The sequence below is a fragment of the Pelmatolapia mariae genome, linkage group LG7, assembly GCF_036321145.2.
Source record: "Pelmatolapia mariae isolate MD_Pm_ZW linkage group LG7, Pm_UMD_F_2, whole genome shotgun sequence".
In the NCBI taxonomy this organism is placed as follows: Eukaryota; Metazoa; Chordata; class Actinopteri; order Cichliformes; family Cichlidae; genus Pelmatolapia; species Pelmatolapia mariae.
Window position 1 is genome coordinate 54,164,845 of NC_086233.1, and position 20,255 is coordinate 54,185,099.

At 42.4% G+C, this 20,255-nt stretch overlaps 1 protein-coding gene across 1 annotated transcript; it reads right to left on the reverse strand.

Annotated features, from left to right (window-relative positions):
• Positions 1-179: 179 nt before the first annotated feature.
• On the reverse strand, positions 180-19,719 carry vwf (von Willebrand factor). Its single transcript, XM_063479728.1, has 53 exons — positions 19,628-19,719; positions 19,422-19,473; positions 19,119-19,262; positions 18,782-18,884; positions 18,463-18,671; positions 18,091-18,212; positions 16,568-16,787; positions 16,363-16,485; positions 16,170-16,281; positions 16,045-16,091; positions 15,812-15,948; positions 15,516-15,654; positions 15,195-15,295; positions 14,901-15,096; positions 14,612-14,827; positions 13,656-13,902; positions 13,466-13,560; positions 13,154-13,305; positions 12,963-13,066; positions 12,745-12,883; positions 12,488-12,622; positions 11,624-11,770; positions 11,397-11,537; positions 10,771-10,869; positions 10,522-10,678; positions 10,085-10,252; positions 9,839-9,974; positions 9,366-9,675; positions 7,719-8,883; positions 7,528-7,632; positions 7,037-7,180; positions 6,809-6,952; positions 6,520-6,684; positions 6,334-6,380; positions 6,067-6,244; positions 5,627-5,868; positions 5,343-5,532; positions 4,882-5,223; positions 4,541-4,779; positions 4,219-4,321; positions 4,031-4,102; positions 3,674-3,778; positions 3,355-3,560; positions 3,124-3,273; positions 2,920-3,036; positions 2,247-2,427; positions 1,895-1,935; positions 1,684-1,800; positions 1,286-1,384; positions 1,015-1,143; positions 880-919; positions 687-784; positions 180-509 (listed from the first exon to the last, which is right to left on the reverse strand). Exons 1-53 carry the CDS (start codon positions 19,631-19,633, stop codon positions 324-326), a joined length of 8,562 nt encoding a protein of 2,853 aa, XP_063335798.1. The 5' UTR covers positions 19,634-19,719; the 3' UTR covers positions 180-323.
• Positions 19,720-20,255: the final 536 nt, after the last annotated feature.

Below are 20,255 nucleotides of genomic sequence, written 5' to 3' on the forward strand. Positions count from 1 at the left end.
AAATTTACACTTTTTGAGCAACATGGTGTTTCTGGATTCGCACTTAAATTGTATTAAACTGATTCTGCAACGCTGTGAAAGAGTATATGTCACATGTTTATATACAAACATTTAACAAACAGTAGTTTTTATGAATACATTTCAACAGAAATAATCAAATTACAACAACACACAAAAGGTGATGCTTACAGAAACAGGTAAGTTTGTTTTATTGCTATTTGTCAAGGTAGTTTTTTTATATATATATACTGCTACATTTTCTTGGATACACGCAAAGCATCAACCTTTATAATCTCTGTCTTCTATTCTTTTTTTTCCACTCTCTAGGTGCAGTGTCTGGACAGACAGTCACATTTGGTGACAGACAGAATATTGTGGTGGCTACGAGTGCCATTGGCACACATGACAGGAACGCTCAGAGGCTCTGTCTCTACTGCAGCGCAGCAAACGCACTCCTGCTCCACAGCAGCCCTCTGCAGGGAGTACATGGACTTGCTGCGACATTTGCCCTGGCAGACAGAAAGACAGACAGATGGAAGGGTACACATAACAACAGGGAGACAGAAAGGACAGGATGGTGAGGGACAGTGTTATGATTTCACTCAAATTTGCAGGTTAATCCTACAGGGGAAAAGATTTAATCATTCTTAAATGTGTGTGTGCGTGTGTGTGTCTGTGTATCTTACCTCACAGTAGTACAGGTCTATCTGGTGCTCTGATTGGCAGTCATCCACCTTGATGTAGTCGAGCCTTCCCACTGTCTTTCGGCACTCTGGCTCCGTACCTTTACACACACACACACTATTGTTAAGATCCAAATAATCTAAAAAAAAAAAAAAGATAATTTACTGCTCTTGCAAAGGGAACAGTTCAACTCACACATCTCGCAGCAGGTTGTTCCAATTTGACTGACTTTTCCCTGGAAAAGTAAAAACAGGAGAGACAATGTTATCATAAATTCCTGGGAGAAAAAGTATAGATAAGGCATTTCCGTGCGCTCAATGAGAGCTTTACCCCTTGGTCTAAGCAAGCTTGGCGATTAAAAGACGGGCAGGCTGTCACTTTGGTCTGCAGCACAAGATTTCCTTCATTATTCAGACCACATGTATATGAGGTGCAACCATCCTCGCTCGTCGTATTGACCTGAAAGAACACGATTCATTCTTACAGTATGTAGCCGCGAACAGTACGACTGGCATGAAAGAGTATTATAAGCTATAGCATTGCATAGAATAGACAACAGAAGTTCATGAGCGTGGTATCATCTTGTTTGCATAGGACTTACTTTCACACTGATGAGTTTTCCATCTGGTTGTTGAACGAAGCAGGCGGTGGGAGCACATCGACCACAGCAAGTACCTTCCTCCTTCTCCAAAGTGTACCCCTAAAAATGTGGAGGGTAGTTTTAAGTGTCCATTAAGGCAAGAAGACATCGGGAGTTTACTACTGTAAATACAAAGACTTAAGATACCTGGATTTTTTTTTCTAAATAAAAAACATCTTATTTACCTTTGTGAATAAAGTGAATCATGGAAAGATGATGTGGCTACAGTTTAATGATGAGCAGGGAAGGAATGCGAACAGACAATTAAGGAATGTGGATTTGTGATTGTATTAATCAGTTATGATGAGGATGAGAAATGACAAGAGTTAAAACAGACAAAATAATTTGAGGATGCCTACCATGGGGCAAGAGGGACAACTTGTTTTCCTGCAGGACAGTTCATATTTCCTGATTGGACCATCCACCACCCTACACTGACAGCGTGTACACGCATCAACCATCAGCTGCTCCCCTGCCTGTACAAACACACATACAGTATATCAAAATAAAACATCATTTCCAAATGTCTTTTTTATACCAAGGCAGCTGCTACTTCTCTCAATGACTTACCCCTATTAGCGTGTGGTTGAGAACACAGGCGTTCACAGGAGCTGCAGAGAGAAAAGCACAAATAATTTCCACAGTCGTTTGTTAAAAAGTAATTCAATCCCCAGTTTGTGTAAGGTCAGATCAGGATAACAATCTCTGGGATGACACCAGAGTCATCTGTTGGACATAGACTGCAACTGCAAGTTGTTATGAAAACACTGTGTGGATGATTTGACTGAAGGGAAAGTTAGATGAATGCAAGCTTGATGATTCATGCATCGCTTGCGAGTTGAAGGGCAGTTTCCTAACCCGGTGCACTGGATTGTCTGTGTGCCTCCTGAGTATGTCTATGTGTGTATGTATATGTGTTTACCACAGTGGCAGCGGGGGCAGCAGTCCTCGGTGTCACAGCGTAACTCAGTCCCCAATGGGCAGGATGGAGTATCCGTAATCGAGCAGCTGACATTTGAAGCAGAGATGAACACCTCATCTCTGACTTTTATGCACTGATGTAAGACGCATTTATTATCTGGAGACTTCCATCTGTCACCCACCTAAAGACGACACAGAGATGAGAATTAGATCGATAGAAAGATGAATGCCTTCTTATGTGAGGTAGTAATAAATTTATATCCAGCAGTGAAAAAATAAGACAATAAAAAATAAAGTGAAAGAAACGACAAAAAATAAGACTTAGATTTTGCAGTAGGGCAAATACTCCAAATAGCATTAATGAATAACATGTACACTAGGAGGTTTGATAGTGGTACAAAAAGGAGACGTGTTGTACAGCTTTGTAGAGAATAGCAGGATGGATTTCCTGAAGCATTCTTTATGGCAGTCGGGTTTAATAAGTCTGACGGAGAAGGAGCTCTGCTGGCTCTCTAGTGGGCTGGAGTTGGTGTAATGGGTTGTCAGTGATGGAGAGCAGTTTGCTGAGTGACCTCTTGTCCCTCACTGACTCAAACACTTTGAGATTCATAATTATGCAGCAATAATTATTTGCACATATCCTTCAGGCATGTCTGATTTCTACACATACATACTTGTCTAAGCTTTCCACTGATAAGTGTGTCCCCTCGCATCTCTCCCTCTGACTCCACACAGCTGGTTGGTGTGCACTTTCCACAGCACTCTCCTTCTGATGAAGTGTATGTTGAGCCCTGAAATACATATTAAATATATACAGGAATGTATCACTTTAGAAGCATAAGCTAAATGTGCGTCTTTGGTGTCTCTGTGAATCTCACCAGAGGACAGGCCCGGTCACAAACAGGCGGTTTGCACTGTGCAACATGGAGAGACGTGTCTTTGTCCTGCAGCTCGGTACAGATGCACTTCTCGCAACCTTGCTCCCATTCACTCCCCACTGAGTGAACCACTCCACCAACCACACACACCTAGAGACACAGAGGACATAAAGCTAACAGGACAAACAACAAACATATTGCACTCAGATATGAATCCAAAAATACACTCACCTTGTCTGGCAGGCAGTTGGTTTCTGTGCACCCACAATCGTTGGTAGTGGAGGACGTGATGAACCCAGTGGGACAGGTGTGGGTGGAGTTTTGGCAGCTGCAGTCACATTCAAACACGTCACAGCACTTTGTCTTTCTCACCGACAGATGGCGATGTGGTGGACAATTGGGGGGAGCTTGAAGAGGACACTCTTCCTTTTTGCACACTGAGACAGAAAAAGGGGTGAATAGAGCTGTGTCAACGTGCGCTCTGTTTCATGATTACGTGTGTGTTTGCCGGTGAGGCCGGAGCATCATAGAGAATGTATTAATGACTTACCACACTCGTGTATAGGCTGACATTCCCCAGGGTTTTTCAGGACCACAGTCTGACCGTCCTCACAGCGGGGAACCTCAGGCAGGTCACAGCTCACTAGATCACAAACTGGAAAGTGACAGCATGGCTCAGTGTGTTGCAAGTGGGACACATGATATACATTTGGTAACACTATGCAACAAAGTATAAAAAATGAGGATAGATACTGGGGAATGAATTAGGAGTAACTATGTTATTAGTTATTAGAAGTTAATGTTGAGCTATTTGGACCATAATAATTTAATAACTAGTGAGTGACTGCCCACACAGTATAATAAAGCTGCTCCTCGTTGCAAATAGAGACTATCCTTTTTTACATACCACACTCATACTCTGGGCAGCACTTGGACTCTGTCTTCTTTCTCAGGACCTCACAAGGTCCGCACACTGGAGCTACAAACAGATACACACGATTAATTTAAAAAAGATGGCAGTTTTTTTTCTTCTTTAGCAACACTACAAAAACAGATGCAAAGAGCAAAATAAGGAGCAACAGAAGGGTTTCTGACTTCTGACATCGTTGCAGGGCCGGTCAGTGCAGTTGATCCGTTGCTGATCCAAACACATGCAAATCAAACATGGGTTCTCTTCTGGTACCCAACTCTGCATATACTGTACAAACACAGACAAAACCAGGCTCATGGTGTGAAGTTGGTCATATTAGAAATAAACACTAGAGGGCAATCAAATCACATTTTATTCTCTAACCTGTTCTCTAAATGTTTGCCTGATAGTATTCCAGCAACATGTTTATTTTTTTAACTAAGAACTTGATTTTGCTTCACTGCTTCCAAACAGATTCAGTCACACTTTTCTTGTTTTGAATCTCACCGTGTACTTGTGCCCATGATGGTCAACACACTGTCCACATGCTTCTGGTGGTATACACCGTCCGTGATGCAAAACTGTGCCTTCAGCACAGAAACAGCCTTCAGTTGGTGTGTCCATACACGATGACTCGTTACTCCTAGCAACCGACCAGTCGCCTGGCAACGACTGTATGCTACCACAGTCCTCCACGCACCCTGTCCGACATGCATCATATTCCATGGAACTCGGGCACTGTAACGCTGCAGCACAGAACAGAGTTAAGTTTAGATCTAGGCACAGGTGTTAAAATGTTTTCACTGGAGTGGAAGATAAACTCATCTGCAATTCCGAAAATTACTCACGGCAGAGGTGAGGGCTCCTCCAGTCCACACACACACCTCTTTGTCTACAGAGGCGTGCATAGGCTGAAATGAGCTCGCACACATCTGACTCCTCACATGCCTGCTCTTCACACTTGGTGAGGAAAACCTGAACGGGAATAAATGCGTGGCATGGTTCGAACACCTCAGAACGTAGAGCTTGACATCCCATCGCCGCTCCAGACGCACACACCGCCTTCCGTCTTGGCAGGCACACACCGTGATCTACAGCCACAGTCCAGTCTAAGATGAAAGCTGGCTGGTCGGTGGTCGAGGTGCCATTGCGTAAAGAAAGGACATTCACCTTCTCCTCCCCACAGCCACCTGATAAAACAATATTTGGGGCAGTTATCAGAATAAAAAGACAAATACAGAAAGCCACTGGGTGAGACATGCTGACTTTTGTCATATATTTGAACAAGTGGGGTCTTTATATAAGTTACCGCAGAGTCCAGCAGTGTGCCCCATCGTAGTGGAGCTGAGTAATGTGATGGTAAACTCATTGCTCTGAGGCGTGAAATTCAGAACGTAGCCATGATCTGATTTCAGCTGCAGCATCACTCCGCCATAACGCACCAGCTCAATGCCAGAGTGCCGCCACGGCAGTGCAAGCTCTTCCTCTCCAATCATGGCCTGCTCAAATAAACATATGCAAAATAAATGAGCAAATCCTTACATATACAGTTAGTGCAGACATCTTAAATATAACATATATCATATATCTTACCGTCATGTCATCCTTCAGCAGCACCTTATATGAGCCATGGATCACCTCCATGGCTTTCATGCAGACTTGGTGGTAGTTTGCCGAGTCTTGGCAAGGTCCAGTGTGGAGTTTGACCTCTGACCCTTCACTGGAGCCTCTGCTGACAGTGAGAAGTGTATAGGAGCACAAACCCTCCCCATCCAGCCTAAGTGCCAGGCCATCAAACCTCACTACATGGTTGGTGGAGCTGCCCATACACATGCCTGTCAATACATTTGAGGCAGGAGGAAAAACATGTGTTTGTACAGGAGCCAGAATCTTGTGCTCTATTAACAGTTAGTATAAATAGAAAGGAATGTTAGCTCCCAGCATTCATTGTTAACAGCAAGTACACAAATAGTCCACACTTTATATAGATGGACTAGACCTAAGAGGCTATTGGATCCTTTGGATGTACGTACAAGGGCATTCCCAGTGGCAGTTGCAAGTCTCCTGGACTTTAACAGGTGGCATGTTGTTTCTGCAGGCTGGCGGCTCCAATCTGTCACAGCTGACTTTGTGATTCTGTACTGTCACTGCCCCACTGGGGTGGCAGAGGAGGGAGTGACAGCCATCCTCCAGCAGCCATGACTCACCAGGCTAAGGCACGTAGAGAGAGATGCACAATTTGCTACAAGTAAATCTTGTAAAAGGTTATATTAATGTTGTATCTAGCAGACAGTACTCACCTTTCTCTCATTTCCATTATCATCAACACACACTCCTGGTGGACCAGCTAAAAAATGTAAAAAATAAATAAATAAATAAATAAAAATAAAATATATATAACAGAGTACATAACATTTCCATTACTGTCAATTTCTATCATCACTATGTAATGAAGATTTACTGTATGTGTCTATGCCTGTAAGCACCTCTGCAGATTCTCTCTGTGTAACTCCTGTCCAGAGTCAGCAACATCATTAACTGATCCATGCTGTTCAGATGGAGAGTGTTGTCTTGGTTGCCCTGGCGACCAAGCACACCAAGTTCACTCTTGTTATAGTCTGGTCCAATCCCAATTGGGAACACTGATACACCTGAGGGAAGATAATCTTATCAGTGAAGCTACACCGCAGCTATGACAGAGGAAGATGAAGGATGGAAACATACCAACTGAAGTTTTTACTGCTGTATCCAGTGTCTTAATGATGATTTAATTACCTGCTGCCAGTGCCTCATTAGCTGCTTCCCCAACATCATCAGTTGATTTGTCCATCACCAGCATCACCACAGCCTTGGCTACACCAACTCTTCCACCACTGATTGGTGAGATGGATGTCTGCACAGCAAATCTCAATGCAGACCCTGCAAAAAGTGAGAAAAATGACTGCATGTGATTGTGCATCTGTCTAAATATGTGCGCATATTAGTTTAAGCAAGTTCCTTTACCTAGTTTAGGGGCTGCAGGAGTCCTTGTAGTAATTCTCTCCACCATCCTCAGGAGGTCTGATTTGCTCTGTTGATCACTCCATAGGAATTCTGCTGTGTTGGTGTCTCCATACTGAACAACACTCACAAGAGTGCCACTGAGCCCTGCACACATACAAACACAGAACTCACTGTAGAAAGGTGCTTCTTTAATAATTTAAACATGAGTAATATTGTTCTTTCAAGGTCAATAATGTTAAAAAATATATTATTTGATCTAACACGAATAAACTAAAAACAGTTTAGTAACTGTATTGTTCTCATGGAAATCTGGTAAATATCAGTTGGGGGAAAAGACATACTTCAATATTTTTCTTAGAGCCTATTTGCCCCTTAAACATGCTGGATTTCTGAAGAAAAAACCCCCTGCTAAAAACAGAGTGATTGCAAACTAAATTAATAATAACACATCAGTGAGAAACATCTGCATATAAGAGCTGCATCATACCTACCTATGTCAGCATTACTGATAAAAGCTTTAACAAATGTCTTCATGTCCTCAAGCTGCCCTCCAGACTTCAGCAGGAACAGCACATCCAGAGGCTTCTTACACGGCACTGTGCAAATATAAGATTCCAAGTTAATATAGACTAAGAACTCCCTGAGGATTGTTTGATGAGAATAAACATTTCTGTTATGGTACCTGAGACTGGCAAGCTGGCATGTGTTGGGACAACTAGTGGTGGCAGTGTTGGTGAGCGGGGTCTGACTGTGGTGCGTGTGATGTTGACTATGCGGTGGACCACGCTAGACAGATGGCTGTAGTCCTCCACCATTAATGGACGCTGAGGAAAACTGAACTGAATCAAGTCCGTTTCTTGTATCTTTGGTCCAACACCAATGGGATACACATGAGTCTGGACGCTGGTAGATGGTGGGCGTGTTACTGTGTCAGTGGGTGGGTTTTCTGTCACAAGGAAAACCAGCTGAGGTGGGGTTGGATGAAGAGAAGGCTGGACCGTAGCCATTTCTTGAAAAGTGGTAGTGATAGCTGCTCCAGTGTTTGTCTTACTACCACCCCTCCAACGAACCTCCCTCAGGCGTTGCAGCAGGCGGGTTCTATGCTGCCTTATCTCCCACCGACTGATCTCCACAGTGACTGTCACTGAGTATTGGATCACAGTGATGCGAATCAACTCCTCCTCCTCTGTCAGTTTTGTGATAACTTCCTCCAGGAAGAGGAGCGACTTGTTAAAGTTTACTTCACCAACAGCATCAGAGCCTTCTATGATAAATGTTACATCTTTGGTTGGAGAAAGAACAGATGGCGATGTGGTAGTGGGCGATAGGCCAGACGGTGCTGTAGCTTCAGGAGTGTTGGGGAGGCGCCGTGTGGGTTTTGTCTCCAGATGAAGAACTGGGGAAGTGGTGGTCGTGGTCTTGTGAGGTTTACCCACTGTGGTCTTTGGTGCTGGAGGTTTCACCACCTCAGGCTCCATTCCCAAGGTGCAGAGGTAATCTGTCAGCTCCAGCAGCCGATCAGGCAGCTCACCTGTGCTGCTCAGCACATAGGCCCTGTTATCAGGATTGGCCTTGGAGATTTCAGTAATTTGTGACATATCTACCCCAGGACCCAGTGCCACTGTCAGGGTGGTGATGGCCTTCTTGCGGAGCATCTTCACAATGGAACGGATAGGGCGAGGGTTAGGACTAGCAGCCAAAATAATGGCAACGCGGCCAGCGTTCTCACGCTTGTTCTTGTCATAGATGTTGATAGCCAGATATTTGACAGCCTCATCCATAAAAGCGGCATCTCCTCCTGTGTAATGAAGCTCACGCACAGTCTTCTTAAATATCCACTTCTGAACCTAGAGGCATAAGAGAGGGAGGAAAAAATAGTAGATCAATTATTCACGTGTAGACTTTTACTATGAATCAGTTTCAGTGAGCCAAAAAAGCTGCTTTTTACCAAGCTTGATTAGTCATCAGTATTATTCAAGCCGTGCTACATCCACTTGCTTCCTGTTGCATTTTAGTTTCCACTATTTTGCTGAATTTAAATAGCTGTATGTACAAATTTATGTTTGTTTTAGTATATTAACTCGGACTGGATTGATTACAGCAGAAATAACACTTTAAAATCTTTTTCATTCTTATTTTACTCAAACATGAATTACTGATAGTTAGAACGCCTACACAAACATGTGTATCACATGTTTCTGTATCAACACAACCAAAACTCATGAACACATGAAAATTAAACTCCTTACAGACAGATTTTGCAGATATTCCATATTTTGTGCAAAAATACCCACTTGCTGAGTCACACACACGTGCAGTGTTTAACTACCTGCAGATCATATGTTTTGACTCCAGAGTGGTAGAGTAGCACTGTTGCTCGAGTGTGAGCTGAGCCCATGCGGAATCGTTCAACCACCCCAAGTATGAACTGTTTTGCAGCCTCAAATTCATCTTCAGTCAGAGCTTCTGATCCATCCAGCAAGAATGCTAGATCCATGGCACGGTCACACGTGCCCTCAGGCATCAACGTGGTGAAGGGAATTGTTGTGAAGGTGCCATAGGTGGGCGTCGGTGTGGGAGTTGTGAACATGGTGGAAGAGGCACACGCTTCACAGCTTAATGTGTTGTTGTCACAATGACTATAGTAAAGAAAAACAAAGCATCATGAGATATAATTGCAAAGCATTCATCACCAAACATTTGGTTACCAGGGTAACCTCGGTTCTATGTAAGCCAAGCCTGGTGAGAAGCAGAGAACCGAAATATTCAAACTCATAAGGGAATGTTGTGATGAAGTATTACCATATCCTGCACTGGTCGGGGTCATTGTGATTCAGGATGACCTTGTTCCCATGGGAGATTCTTTGACCCTCATGCATACACACCTGACAATGAGAGGGTTCAACACATCGCATGGCCACCTCATCCAGGAGTTGTCCTAAGAACATCAAAGTCAGTGTAAAAATCCCCACAATAATTATATTTTTGTCCCGTTATATTCGTGCAGTATATAAATCCTGAAAGCATTCGGTTAGTATTTGTTGATACCTGGAGGGCAGTAGGCATGGCAGCCTTCCACACATGTGAGCGAACACTGGAGGGGATCTGGATGTTGGCAGGTGACTGGACAGGCAGGACCACAGGTATTGTATCTCCACTGGCATAACTCCTCCCCTACACCTGGGATTCTAGGATTCAGCTCCTCACAGCTCAGTGCTAAGGAATCAGAACATTGTAGCATGCACATTTCAGTCATTTCACTTAGCTACAAAAAAAAGATTATTCTGCATTTGATAACTTTATAATAATTGTAATATTAGACTACTGATAAAATGTGCAATCTGCATTCTGATATTCGGAGTAAAATCATGACTTTTAGCACAAAAAACTAGATGCGACTAGATGGGACTTCAATTATTTTTGTTAGCTGGGTCAAGCAGTTATGACTTGTGTTTTTTATGTCATAATGAATTCTTCATACTCACGGCAAAGATCATTTGATCTCCAGTTGACGAATACACCACTCTCTGAGCAAGCCTGTGCATAGGCGGCAATAACATCACAGAAACACTGGCAGTCACCCACTGATGGGCACGAGCATGCTGCCTCCACACACATCTCTACATAAGGCTCTGCATCCACCTACAGACACACAGGCAGAGGTAGAGGGTAAAGAGTATAAACCCGTCAAAGCATCTCACTTCATCAGTTAAAGTTTGCCTGTAATTGCTCACCTGACTGTTGCATTCTTTAAAGAGGGAACCAGTGAGGATACGGCACGACTGCTCCACTGTTACCAGTTTGACAATGTTGTCGGTGCAAGGAGCAGGTATCTACACACAAAAAAATAAAAACAGCAAATTGGTGCGACATTGTTTATCTCTTTGTGAATGTATTGTAGAATGTCTCTATCTATTCTGTGCCAGTGCACTACTGCAATGAACTGCAAGTCTCACCATACTTGACTTCATTGTAATAACATAAAAAATGTATGCGAATTATTCATTTTAGTCCTTACACTACTGTGAATTGGTCGCCTGCAGAGATTTTCAAGTAGATCAGTCACTGTGATCTCAATACATTTCTAATGTTTCTCGGTGGGATATAATGAATAACACTGACACTGAAAGAAATCTAATTTTCAGTCCTGTAAGCCCACAAACAGTCCTGGTGAAGTACAATGCTCAGAGATAGATCTAAATATTAGAGACCATCCGATATAGGATTTTTAAGCTACTGATACTGATATATTTTTTCTTTTAGACACACAAAACATCAACAGATTTCCCTAACATTAGTTATGAGTAGAGAGAAAACATAAATTTTTCCAGCAAGCCAGCCCTTTAAGTCTAGACTTTACCTTTGTGAGATCAGCACAGCTGGGAATGACCTTCCAGGAGTTCCCAAAGTGTGAAGAATCCACCTCCAGCTGGTGGTTACTGCTCATCAAGTCATTGTTTACATTCCCGTCAAAGTTACCACACAAGCCGCACACCCGACCCTACACGCAATAATATTTAATATTTTATATCATGACTAAAATGAAAAAGATTCAAGCAGTCACAATTAGTCATAATACATCAGTACCCTGTATTCAGGTGAGATGTGAACCAGGAGGCGGGTTCCCATATCCCAGCTGAGGGAAATGTGTTTCCCCAGCTGCAGAGTGTAAAAGTGACCAGATCGGACAATCTCCACCTGTGAGCCCTGTGGCACCGGCCTCTTCATCTTCACCTGAAAGACAGAAAGGTCATCATTACAGGTGCATTTGGGATACTGAGAGGTCAAGTCTCAAAAGCTTACAACTTGACGAAGTCCGTTTGCAGAGTGTCCAAGTAAAGCAGGACACAAGTTATAAATGTATCAGACAGAAAAAAAACTTTTAGTTGAATCTAACTGCTGAAATATACAAGGCAGTTTGTGGGTTTGCACCAAACTGCACGTTTCTACTGTACTTGAGCACTCAAAGCTCTTTAGACAAGATGTCTCATTCACCTTGTTTTTTGTGTTTAAGTGCTTTTTTTGTCTAACTCTCACACTTGGAATATATTGGGAGCAACTCGGGGTCCATGGACACTTTGGCATGTATACTGGAGCAGCCAGGGCTCAAATCACCAGTCTTCCGATTTGTAGATGACCTGCTGATGACCTCTTGAGCCACAGCCTCCACTAATAATTGTACTGTTGAAATGCCTAAATTATAAATATAATGTTTAAAGGCCAAACATCTAGAATGAATTTTGTGAATGAATGAATGGTCTTTAGACAAATATTCGAGTAAGTTAACTTTAACAACATATTGGGTAAATAGTCTCTCTCGAGAGTAAGTTTTACACTTTTTTACATGTTACAAGATTATAAATCCATTTGGGCTTTGCACTAATACAACAAATCACTTAATAAGTTTCATGTGTTAATGTGAATCAGTATAAATGAATGTTTGTGTGTTACCTCTCCATGCTGCATTATTATTAACCCTCCCTGGTAGAAGATTGTGACAGCTTTTGCACAGCGGTGTCCCACAATTCCACAGGCCTCGTTTTCCACCAGCACCCTGAAGGAACCGTCTTCCCCACTACACATATCCTATTGATATGTGCAAGTAGAGAAAGATAGGACAGGACCTGATTAACAAAGATCAGTGCATGTACTTCATAGTCTGCAGTTCACTTTGGCACCCTTTTTGGAAGTGCTTCTCAGTCTCTTACCTGGACTAGGACATATTGACAGAGGCCAGGGAAAGAGTACTTTAAGCCATCAAAAGTGATGTAATGCCCTTCCCCCACGGTGCGGCACACACCATCACACACTTTCTCCGTGCATTGCCACTTTCTGTTCTTGCACACACTGCAAAACAGGACACCTGCTAAGCAAACACAGTAGAGGTATTTCCTTTAATGGACAAATATATTAACAAGCATTTTACCAGGTGTTGCAATCCACAGAGATGGTCTGTCCTGTTGCATATGGCCTGTTGTTATGGTAACAGGGACACTGCTCCGGTGTAATGCATTCTCTGCGGTGACGTACCTGAAATCAGCTTGATTAATCAATCAAATCACTTTATATGTTCACTTTGTTACCTACAGCATGCACACAACATAACAAACCACCTACAGTGCCAGGTGGACAGAGGCAGCCGGGGATGCAGGCAAGACTGACACAAGGCAGATCCAGATTTTGGCAGGTTCTTGCACACTCCAGACCCTTTTCTCCTGCATTACACTCTGCACGAGTGAGCGGAGGAGGGCACTGTGTTGACCGACGCTCTGCATTCATAAAAAAACTAATTAATTAAAAAATAAACTATCAAGCAAGCTTCATGACAAAAATCAAGTTGTTCAGGGTTCAACTGTCAAATGAGAACTGCTTGTTTTATACAAGCCATGATCATGAAAAAGGTTCGGGAACTGAAACACTCAGTTATACCTCTGGATGGTGCTAGGTCATCGTCATAGAAGAGGTCAGAGAGCAATGAAGTCGTTTCAGTGGAGCTACACCGCATGGAGCCCTTCTCACAGTAGCTGCACTCATAAGCAAAGACAAGATGGCAAAAATGATAAAACAGCAAACCATAACAGCTGTTTAAAGTTCTGCATAAGCATGCATAGTCACTGACCAAATACTGTTGTGATCTGCATAGACATCATTAGGCTGGTAGAGTTGTCCATCATGCAGGCAGGTGCACTGGTCAGCCGTCACACATTCACCTGAGGAACTCAGGTACTTTCCAGTGGGACAGAAACAGCCCTCCTCACACACCCTCTCCCCCCCACAGCCAGCCTCAGCGCCAGACAGAGAACCACAAGTCCGGTCACACACACTCCCACATGCCTCATAGACCTGTCCTCCTGTGCACTCCAGCGCTGTGAACACCATATCAGGGAGGATTAGTCATTTATTCTCACTAACCCATTAGAGATATTGCACTATTGAACTGTGCAGCACTAATGCACAAACAGGGTCTGAATGGAAACATTATCAGAAAAAAATGGCACTCTCACATAATCCACAAATGTCTGAAAGTTAGTGGTTTTAGAATTACAAGCCGTGAAAAACTAAGTCATATTTAGTTCTTAAATAATCATAATAACCACAAAAATATATTAGGAGAAAGAAACGGCACCATTTGAAGAAAGAAACATTTTGCCAACATGGGGGAGGATATATTCTGCTTGCTGTAGCAGACAGTGGCACAGGAAACATTGCACGGGAAGAGGAAGAATAGTTTCCAGTAAAATTCTGCAAATATAGTGAAGAAACCAAAACTTGGAAAAAACAAAAACAAAACATGATGTCTCCAACAAGACAGTAATTCAAAGCGGTCTTCAAATTCAGAAGAGTCTCAAGATTTTAGGGTGACCCTAATATAAACATAACTGAAAACCATAGATCCTGCAGAGGACATACTTGTAAAATTATCTAAAAATATTACAGAAAATGAAGTGATCTACAAAAAATGCATACAGAATGATTCTAAATATACCACAGAAAGAGCCAGAAAGAGAGTGTGTGTGTGCATGTGTGAGTGAGTGAGTGATCAACTGTAAATAGGTCCAATGCAAAAAAAGTTACCACAGAGCGAAGGAGACCTCCAGTTGAGCAGCACTCCTCTTGCTGAGCAGGCAGCTGCATAGGCGGACAAAGCTGAGCAGAGGCACTCCTCACCGTCCCCACACGCACACACATCATAACGACAGAACTGCTGGAATGGACCCGGATTCACCAGAAAGTGGCACGGACTGAACACGTCTGACATCATCACTGCACACGCCTCTTCTGCAAAGCGCACTGGTATCGAGGTATCGTAAGATTAGTGTTAAGTCATTACTGGAGTGATGTCTGTCTGTGTGGGTGTATATACCTCTTTTCGGGTTAACGGCACATGGATCAGTTTCAAATTTCTGAGTGGATTCACAGTCTCCATTGATCCTCCAAGCCTGGCCAAAAGAGTGAGGACTAGCCTCAACCAGCCCAGAACCAGTCAAAAAATCATCACCTTGGTTACCATTGTAGTTACCACACAGTCCACAGGTCCGGCCCGCCCATTGTGGACCCAGCTGTGGAGGCAGACAGAATTCAAGATAGATTTTCCCCCCATCTTTTCATATAGGGGTTATTGAAAGGAAACATCTTTAAGATATACAACTTCTTCAACCTTTAAAAGCACACGGCCCCGCCCATCCCAGTCCAGACGAAAGTCCTCACCAAACTTTACACGTACTGAAGACTGAATGGATCTCTGGATATATAAACGGCCTGTAAAATGACACACATAGAAAACTGGCTGGTTAAAATAAGTTAATATTAATGAACAACTCACGCAAGTACTTAGCAGAGCTGTGCTGTTAGAGCCAGTGTATTGCCATTCTGAAATCTGTCAGAGTGCTTCTCTCATATATGGATAACCATCTTATAGGTATATTTACTTATCTTATATGCATAAAAGGTCATTTAAATGCACTTTAAAGTAGCATACCATGACGCATTGGGGTCTGGATGTCCATGCTGTTAACAGAAACAATTCCTCCATGCTTCAGCTTGACTGTCATGTCCTCCAGAGAGGGCAGACTGAGAGTCACTGAGCGTGTGCACACAGCATCCTGATCATCAGCGCACTGAAAGATAAAAAGCAACCTAAATGCTGTAAATGATGAAAAGCCGGCAACACGGGAGTGACAGAACGCTAACAGGGTCATTCTTTGTGTAATTGTGTAGTTAGTGTAAGAACAAATTCCAAATTTATTTTGCTTTGAAAACCAAAGATCCTTTTACCTGTACATTTTCAATTATGATAGAAAACTCATTTTGTGAGCAGTCCTTTGCCAGCAGATACTGGCAGTGGCCAGCAAACGTGAAGAACTTGTTGTCAAAGCTCTTGAAGTGAGACTGGCCAACAACCAAGCATTCACCTACACACCAACAACAAGGATATGACATCAGAAATGAGGACTTTATTTCCCAAACGAAAGTATTAGTGAGTGTGTATTACTGTACATCTCTCTCACCAGGACAGCCTTCATTGGTGCATTCCCATGAACCGTGACGACACACACTGCACAAAAGAGACATTTGTTTGAAGGAAGCATATTTTATATGTGTATCTGTATTTGCGCCTGCACTGCTTTCTCACCAGGTGTTGCAGTCCTGAGAGACTGTGGCTCCTGGCGGAAAATGTTTTCCCATGTGCGCACAGGAACACTGGGATACTTCAACACAGCGATTACCATCCAAAACCTTGCCAGCTGAAACACACATGCATGCCATGTTACTACTAGAAACAATAAGACGGAGACAGGAGAGAGATATCGTGAGCGACGGGTTACCAGGGCATGTGCAGCCATCAACACACTCTTCCTTGCAGACCTCCTGGATGTTGAGGCTATGGCAGGTTGTAGAGCAAGACTTGGTGCATTCACTGTACTGCATGCCAATTGGACATTTGGGGACTTTACACAAAAGAAAAGCATATATAAATAATACATGTCATGTTATAACCTGCTGTTAATTTTATAGAACTAATAAACTCACAGCACTGGCTTTCCTGCGACCAGCCGTGAAGAAGTATCCCATGAGCGTGGCATGTGCGAGCATACTCCAGCAGGATTGGGCAGTAACAATCTTCGGGCCCTGTCTGATCACAGTGACAGGCCTCCTCCTGACACAGCAACAGGAATGGTTCGGGAGAGACCAAGTGGGCGCAGTGGAGAAACACACTAGAGGTCTGCAACACGCTGCAGCTGGACAAAATCTACACATAAGCACAAACAGGCAGAAAATAAGGCCTAACAACCTGTGCAGCTGAATAAATGGGAAATAGAAACCATGTCTGAAACTTCATCAGAAAAAATGTTAAATGCCAAAAAAAGAGGAAGACTGGATTAACATCTGGGAGGTGAAAATTATGAAAATGGCAATATCATAATGATAGAAACAGAGATTTTGAATAAAAGTGAAAGAATACATATTCATCAGTTTTGAACTGAAGGAGATGCTGATAGGATCCTATGGTTTCACACTAACATGAAATTTGTACAGTTTTCTCACATGTGGGTTTCAGATGTGCAAAATGTTCTTTCGAAATCCAACTGTTTTTATTTCATATCTGCTCACCCACAAAGACTGCACAGGCTACAGAGCTGCAATCACACCTGTCAGATCTGTCCGCTTACCAGCTGTTCGGTTTTTTTTTTAAAAAGACTGGGCTGTCGTCCCCATTTGAGCATATTGAACCTTAATACTGTGTATGAAAGCCAAAATGCCTTTATAAAAAAGAACAGATGTATTAAAAATGCTAAGTCTTTCTAAAATCTTAAGTCAGAGATCTGACACAATATGAGACATTTAAGCACAATTTATACCTTTGTCAAATTAAGTAAGTAAGTAAATTTTTATTTATATAGCACATTTCTAGATAAAAAATCACAAAGTGCTTCACAAGGTATAAAACAAAAACAGACAAAAGTTAACAAAATGCAATTCTAAAAAGATGTGTTTTTAGTTGTTTTTTAGAAGTGACCACTGAGTCTGCAGATCTTAAGTTCTGAGGAAGAGAGTTCCACAGTCTGGTGGCCACAGTGGCAAAAGCTCTGTCACCCTTGGTTTTCAGCCTTGTATGCTGAATAACAAGTAACCAGTAAAAGTTAAAAGTAGAGCTAGAATAGTAAATGGGACTAATAATATGTATTTGGACATCAACCAAAGACAATGTGGGTTATAGTTGGCACTTTAACTCCAAAACCCACCTGATTTTAAAATATACATTATATGTTTGTAAAGAAAAATGTTTATTTACAAATCTTTATGAGTTTATGTGTGTGCAAAAAATATAAGCTATTGCATATTAACAGTAAAAGAAACAAAAACAAAGAGAAATTAGAGCATAATAAACACATAGAAGGTGCTTTGTTAGGAAGTGAACCACTGTAAAATACCTTTTTTATTGTGAGGAGAAATGCACAAAGCTTTTATTTAATGACTTGTGTCTACACATCAGATATCATGACACGCCTACTATCTAAACATGTGCATGTGTGTTTTAACTATCCTCTCACCGTGGAAGTTTCTTTTGTTGTGTTACAGGATTTTGATGGATTTGACACACGTTGACAGGACTGATCAGCTCCCTTTACTGCCCACGAATTTGCAAAGTCATAAGTGTCCTCTGTTAGGAATCCTGAAAAATACACAGGCACGCACAGACAGAGAGACAAACAAGTTGACAGATTTGTTCTTAATCTCATCCTACCACAACTGTGTCTTTTGCTTTCTTTTACTTTGTTATCTTTTCCTGTACTCAGTTGTTCCTCTTCCTGTTGCTGAGTGCTGGTGACTCAAATCATTTCCTCTATTCCAGTAATAATAAACTCTCCCTAGTTTCACTCTTTTCACAGTTGCATCTTGTGGACTGTATAGCACGCACATACCTTCCTGAGCAGTATATTCATCAGCAGTCATAGAGTTGAAGTTGCCACAGAGGCCGCAGGTGTGGTTTGCATGGCGTTTGGTCAGGGTCAAGGCGATGTTGGCAGCATTATCAATGGTGACAGTGAAGCCAAACTCCTCACTCCAGAGCTTGTAAAAGCCGAGCTCTGAGCCCACAAACACAGAGTGAGATGCATAGGGCAGTGACAGCCTAGAAAGAAAAGACAGCATAAATCAAGCTTCTGCAGAAGCAAACTAGCGAGGAGCTTTCAATATTTATACACACAAACTTAATGCTGAATGACAACGCTAGCGTGCTACCTTTTTTCTCCTTGTGAGAGCCGTCCATCTACAGAAAGGTGCAACTCAAAGACATCCCCCAAAAACAGTGTGACTCCAGTTCTTTTGCCATTTTGAAAGTCGCCTGCAGATCCAAAGCACATTTTGAACACACTGTTACTACTTTGTACCACCACCATGGCAGACTTAGCCAAACAAGACAGAAAATTAAAAGTGAAGATGACTTGTAAACAGTTTCCAAAAGCCAATATATTGCATCAACGACGCATTACACACTAAACTACACAAAATAAGCCTGGCACACTATTAGAATTCAAATCTTTTTTGAATCTTTTGATTGAATTTGAGCGTGACTCACCCAGCAGTGTGAAGGAGTGGTGGTTGCAGTCCCCAGCCAGAAGATAGCTGCAGTCTCCAGGAAAGTCATACAAAACACCATCGAATGTGTGAACGTGGTGTCGTCCAAACAGACTGCATCTCCCTGTCATGCTCGCTACACAAGCTGAACACACACAAACAGAGTACACAGATATGCCGATGTGTGTTGAAGAAGAATTATAAGAGATTTCATATGAAGCACGTAGCATAGTCTGTAAGAATATGTCACTTTTTGGGTGTAAAGATAGAAACGAGACTGGATATTCTCCAATATAATACTCACAGGTCAGCTGCAGGAAAACCCAAATTCCTCGCAAATATCTCTTTATGTACTCCTGGAACACATAAATATATATGCTTTCATTTTCATCACAGCTTAAACTAATATCTTTATTGTCTGATGTACAAAGATCATGTTATTTTGTGTGCGATGTTAGGCCTGCTTCAAAACCCCTTTTTTTAACTTCTATAAACTCCAAGTACTCCTACCTCCATGGTTCCAGATTCCAGAAACAGCAGACACTATCCCAAATCACGACGTTAAGACCTCGCAGAGTCAGGACATTATAAAGTAATGTGATGGTCAAGCATTGGCTAAATTAAGAAGAATTTCAGCCCCACTGGAAGCTCAGTTTTATAGCAAAGACTGAACCCAACCCAACTTTCATAGGCTTTCTCTTAAGTCCACTCCCCTTGCCAGGTTCAGAAAAAGAGGGAAAGAATGCCTTTCTGTCCACAACTTGGAGCCTGCAGACTGACACCATCAAACACACTCAACGGGACAATGCCAGGATATGCCCACTGATCGCCTGGCTGAGTGATTAGTCTACACATACGTATCTGTATCGGTGCCAAGCCAAACAATCCTTTTGGTAAAAAAACACTTACTAGAGCGATCTCACGCAATTACACTGCTTCGATAGTGTCACATGCACAAACACGCTTGTCTTAATGGCGCCAAAATTACACACACATAGACACACATGCACACATAATGGGAACATGTGATGATCAGCACTCTCAGGTGGAAACTTATGTTGTCTCTGGACAAAGCTGAGGAAAAAGAAGAAGAATATTTTTTGTGTTTTCAGATTCACAACCTGTGTCACGTCACAGA

Bases quoted from the DNA above. Each gene is read 5' to 3' on its own strand.
- vwf (XM_063479728.1), bottom strand. The intron at 13,306-13,465 runs GTATAACTGAGT...TTATGAATGCAG, and splicing joins TGACCTAGCACCATCCAGAG to AGCGTCGGTCAACACAGTGC. The intron at 13,067-13,153 runs GTAGGTGGTTTG...AGCTGATTTCAG, and splicing joins GCCTCTGTCCACCTGGCACT to GTACGTCACCGCAGAGAATG.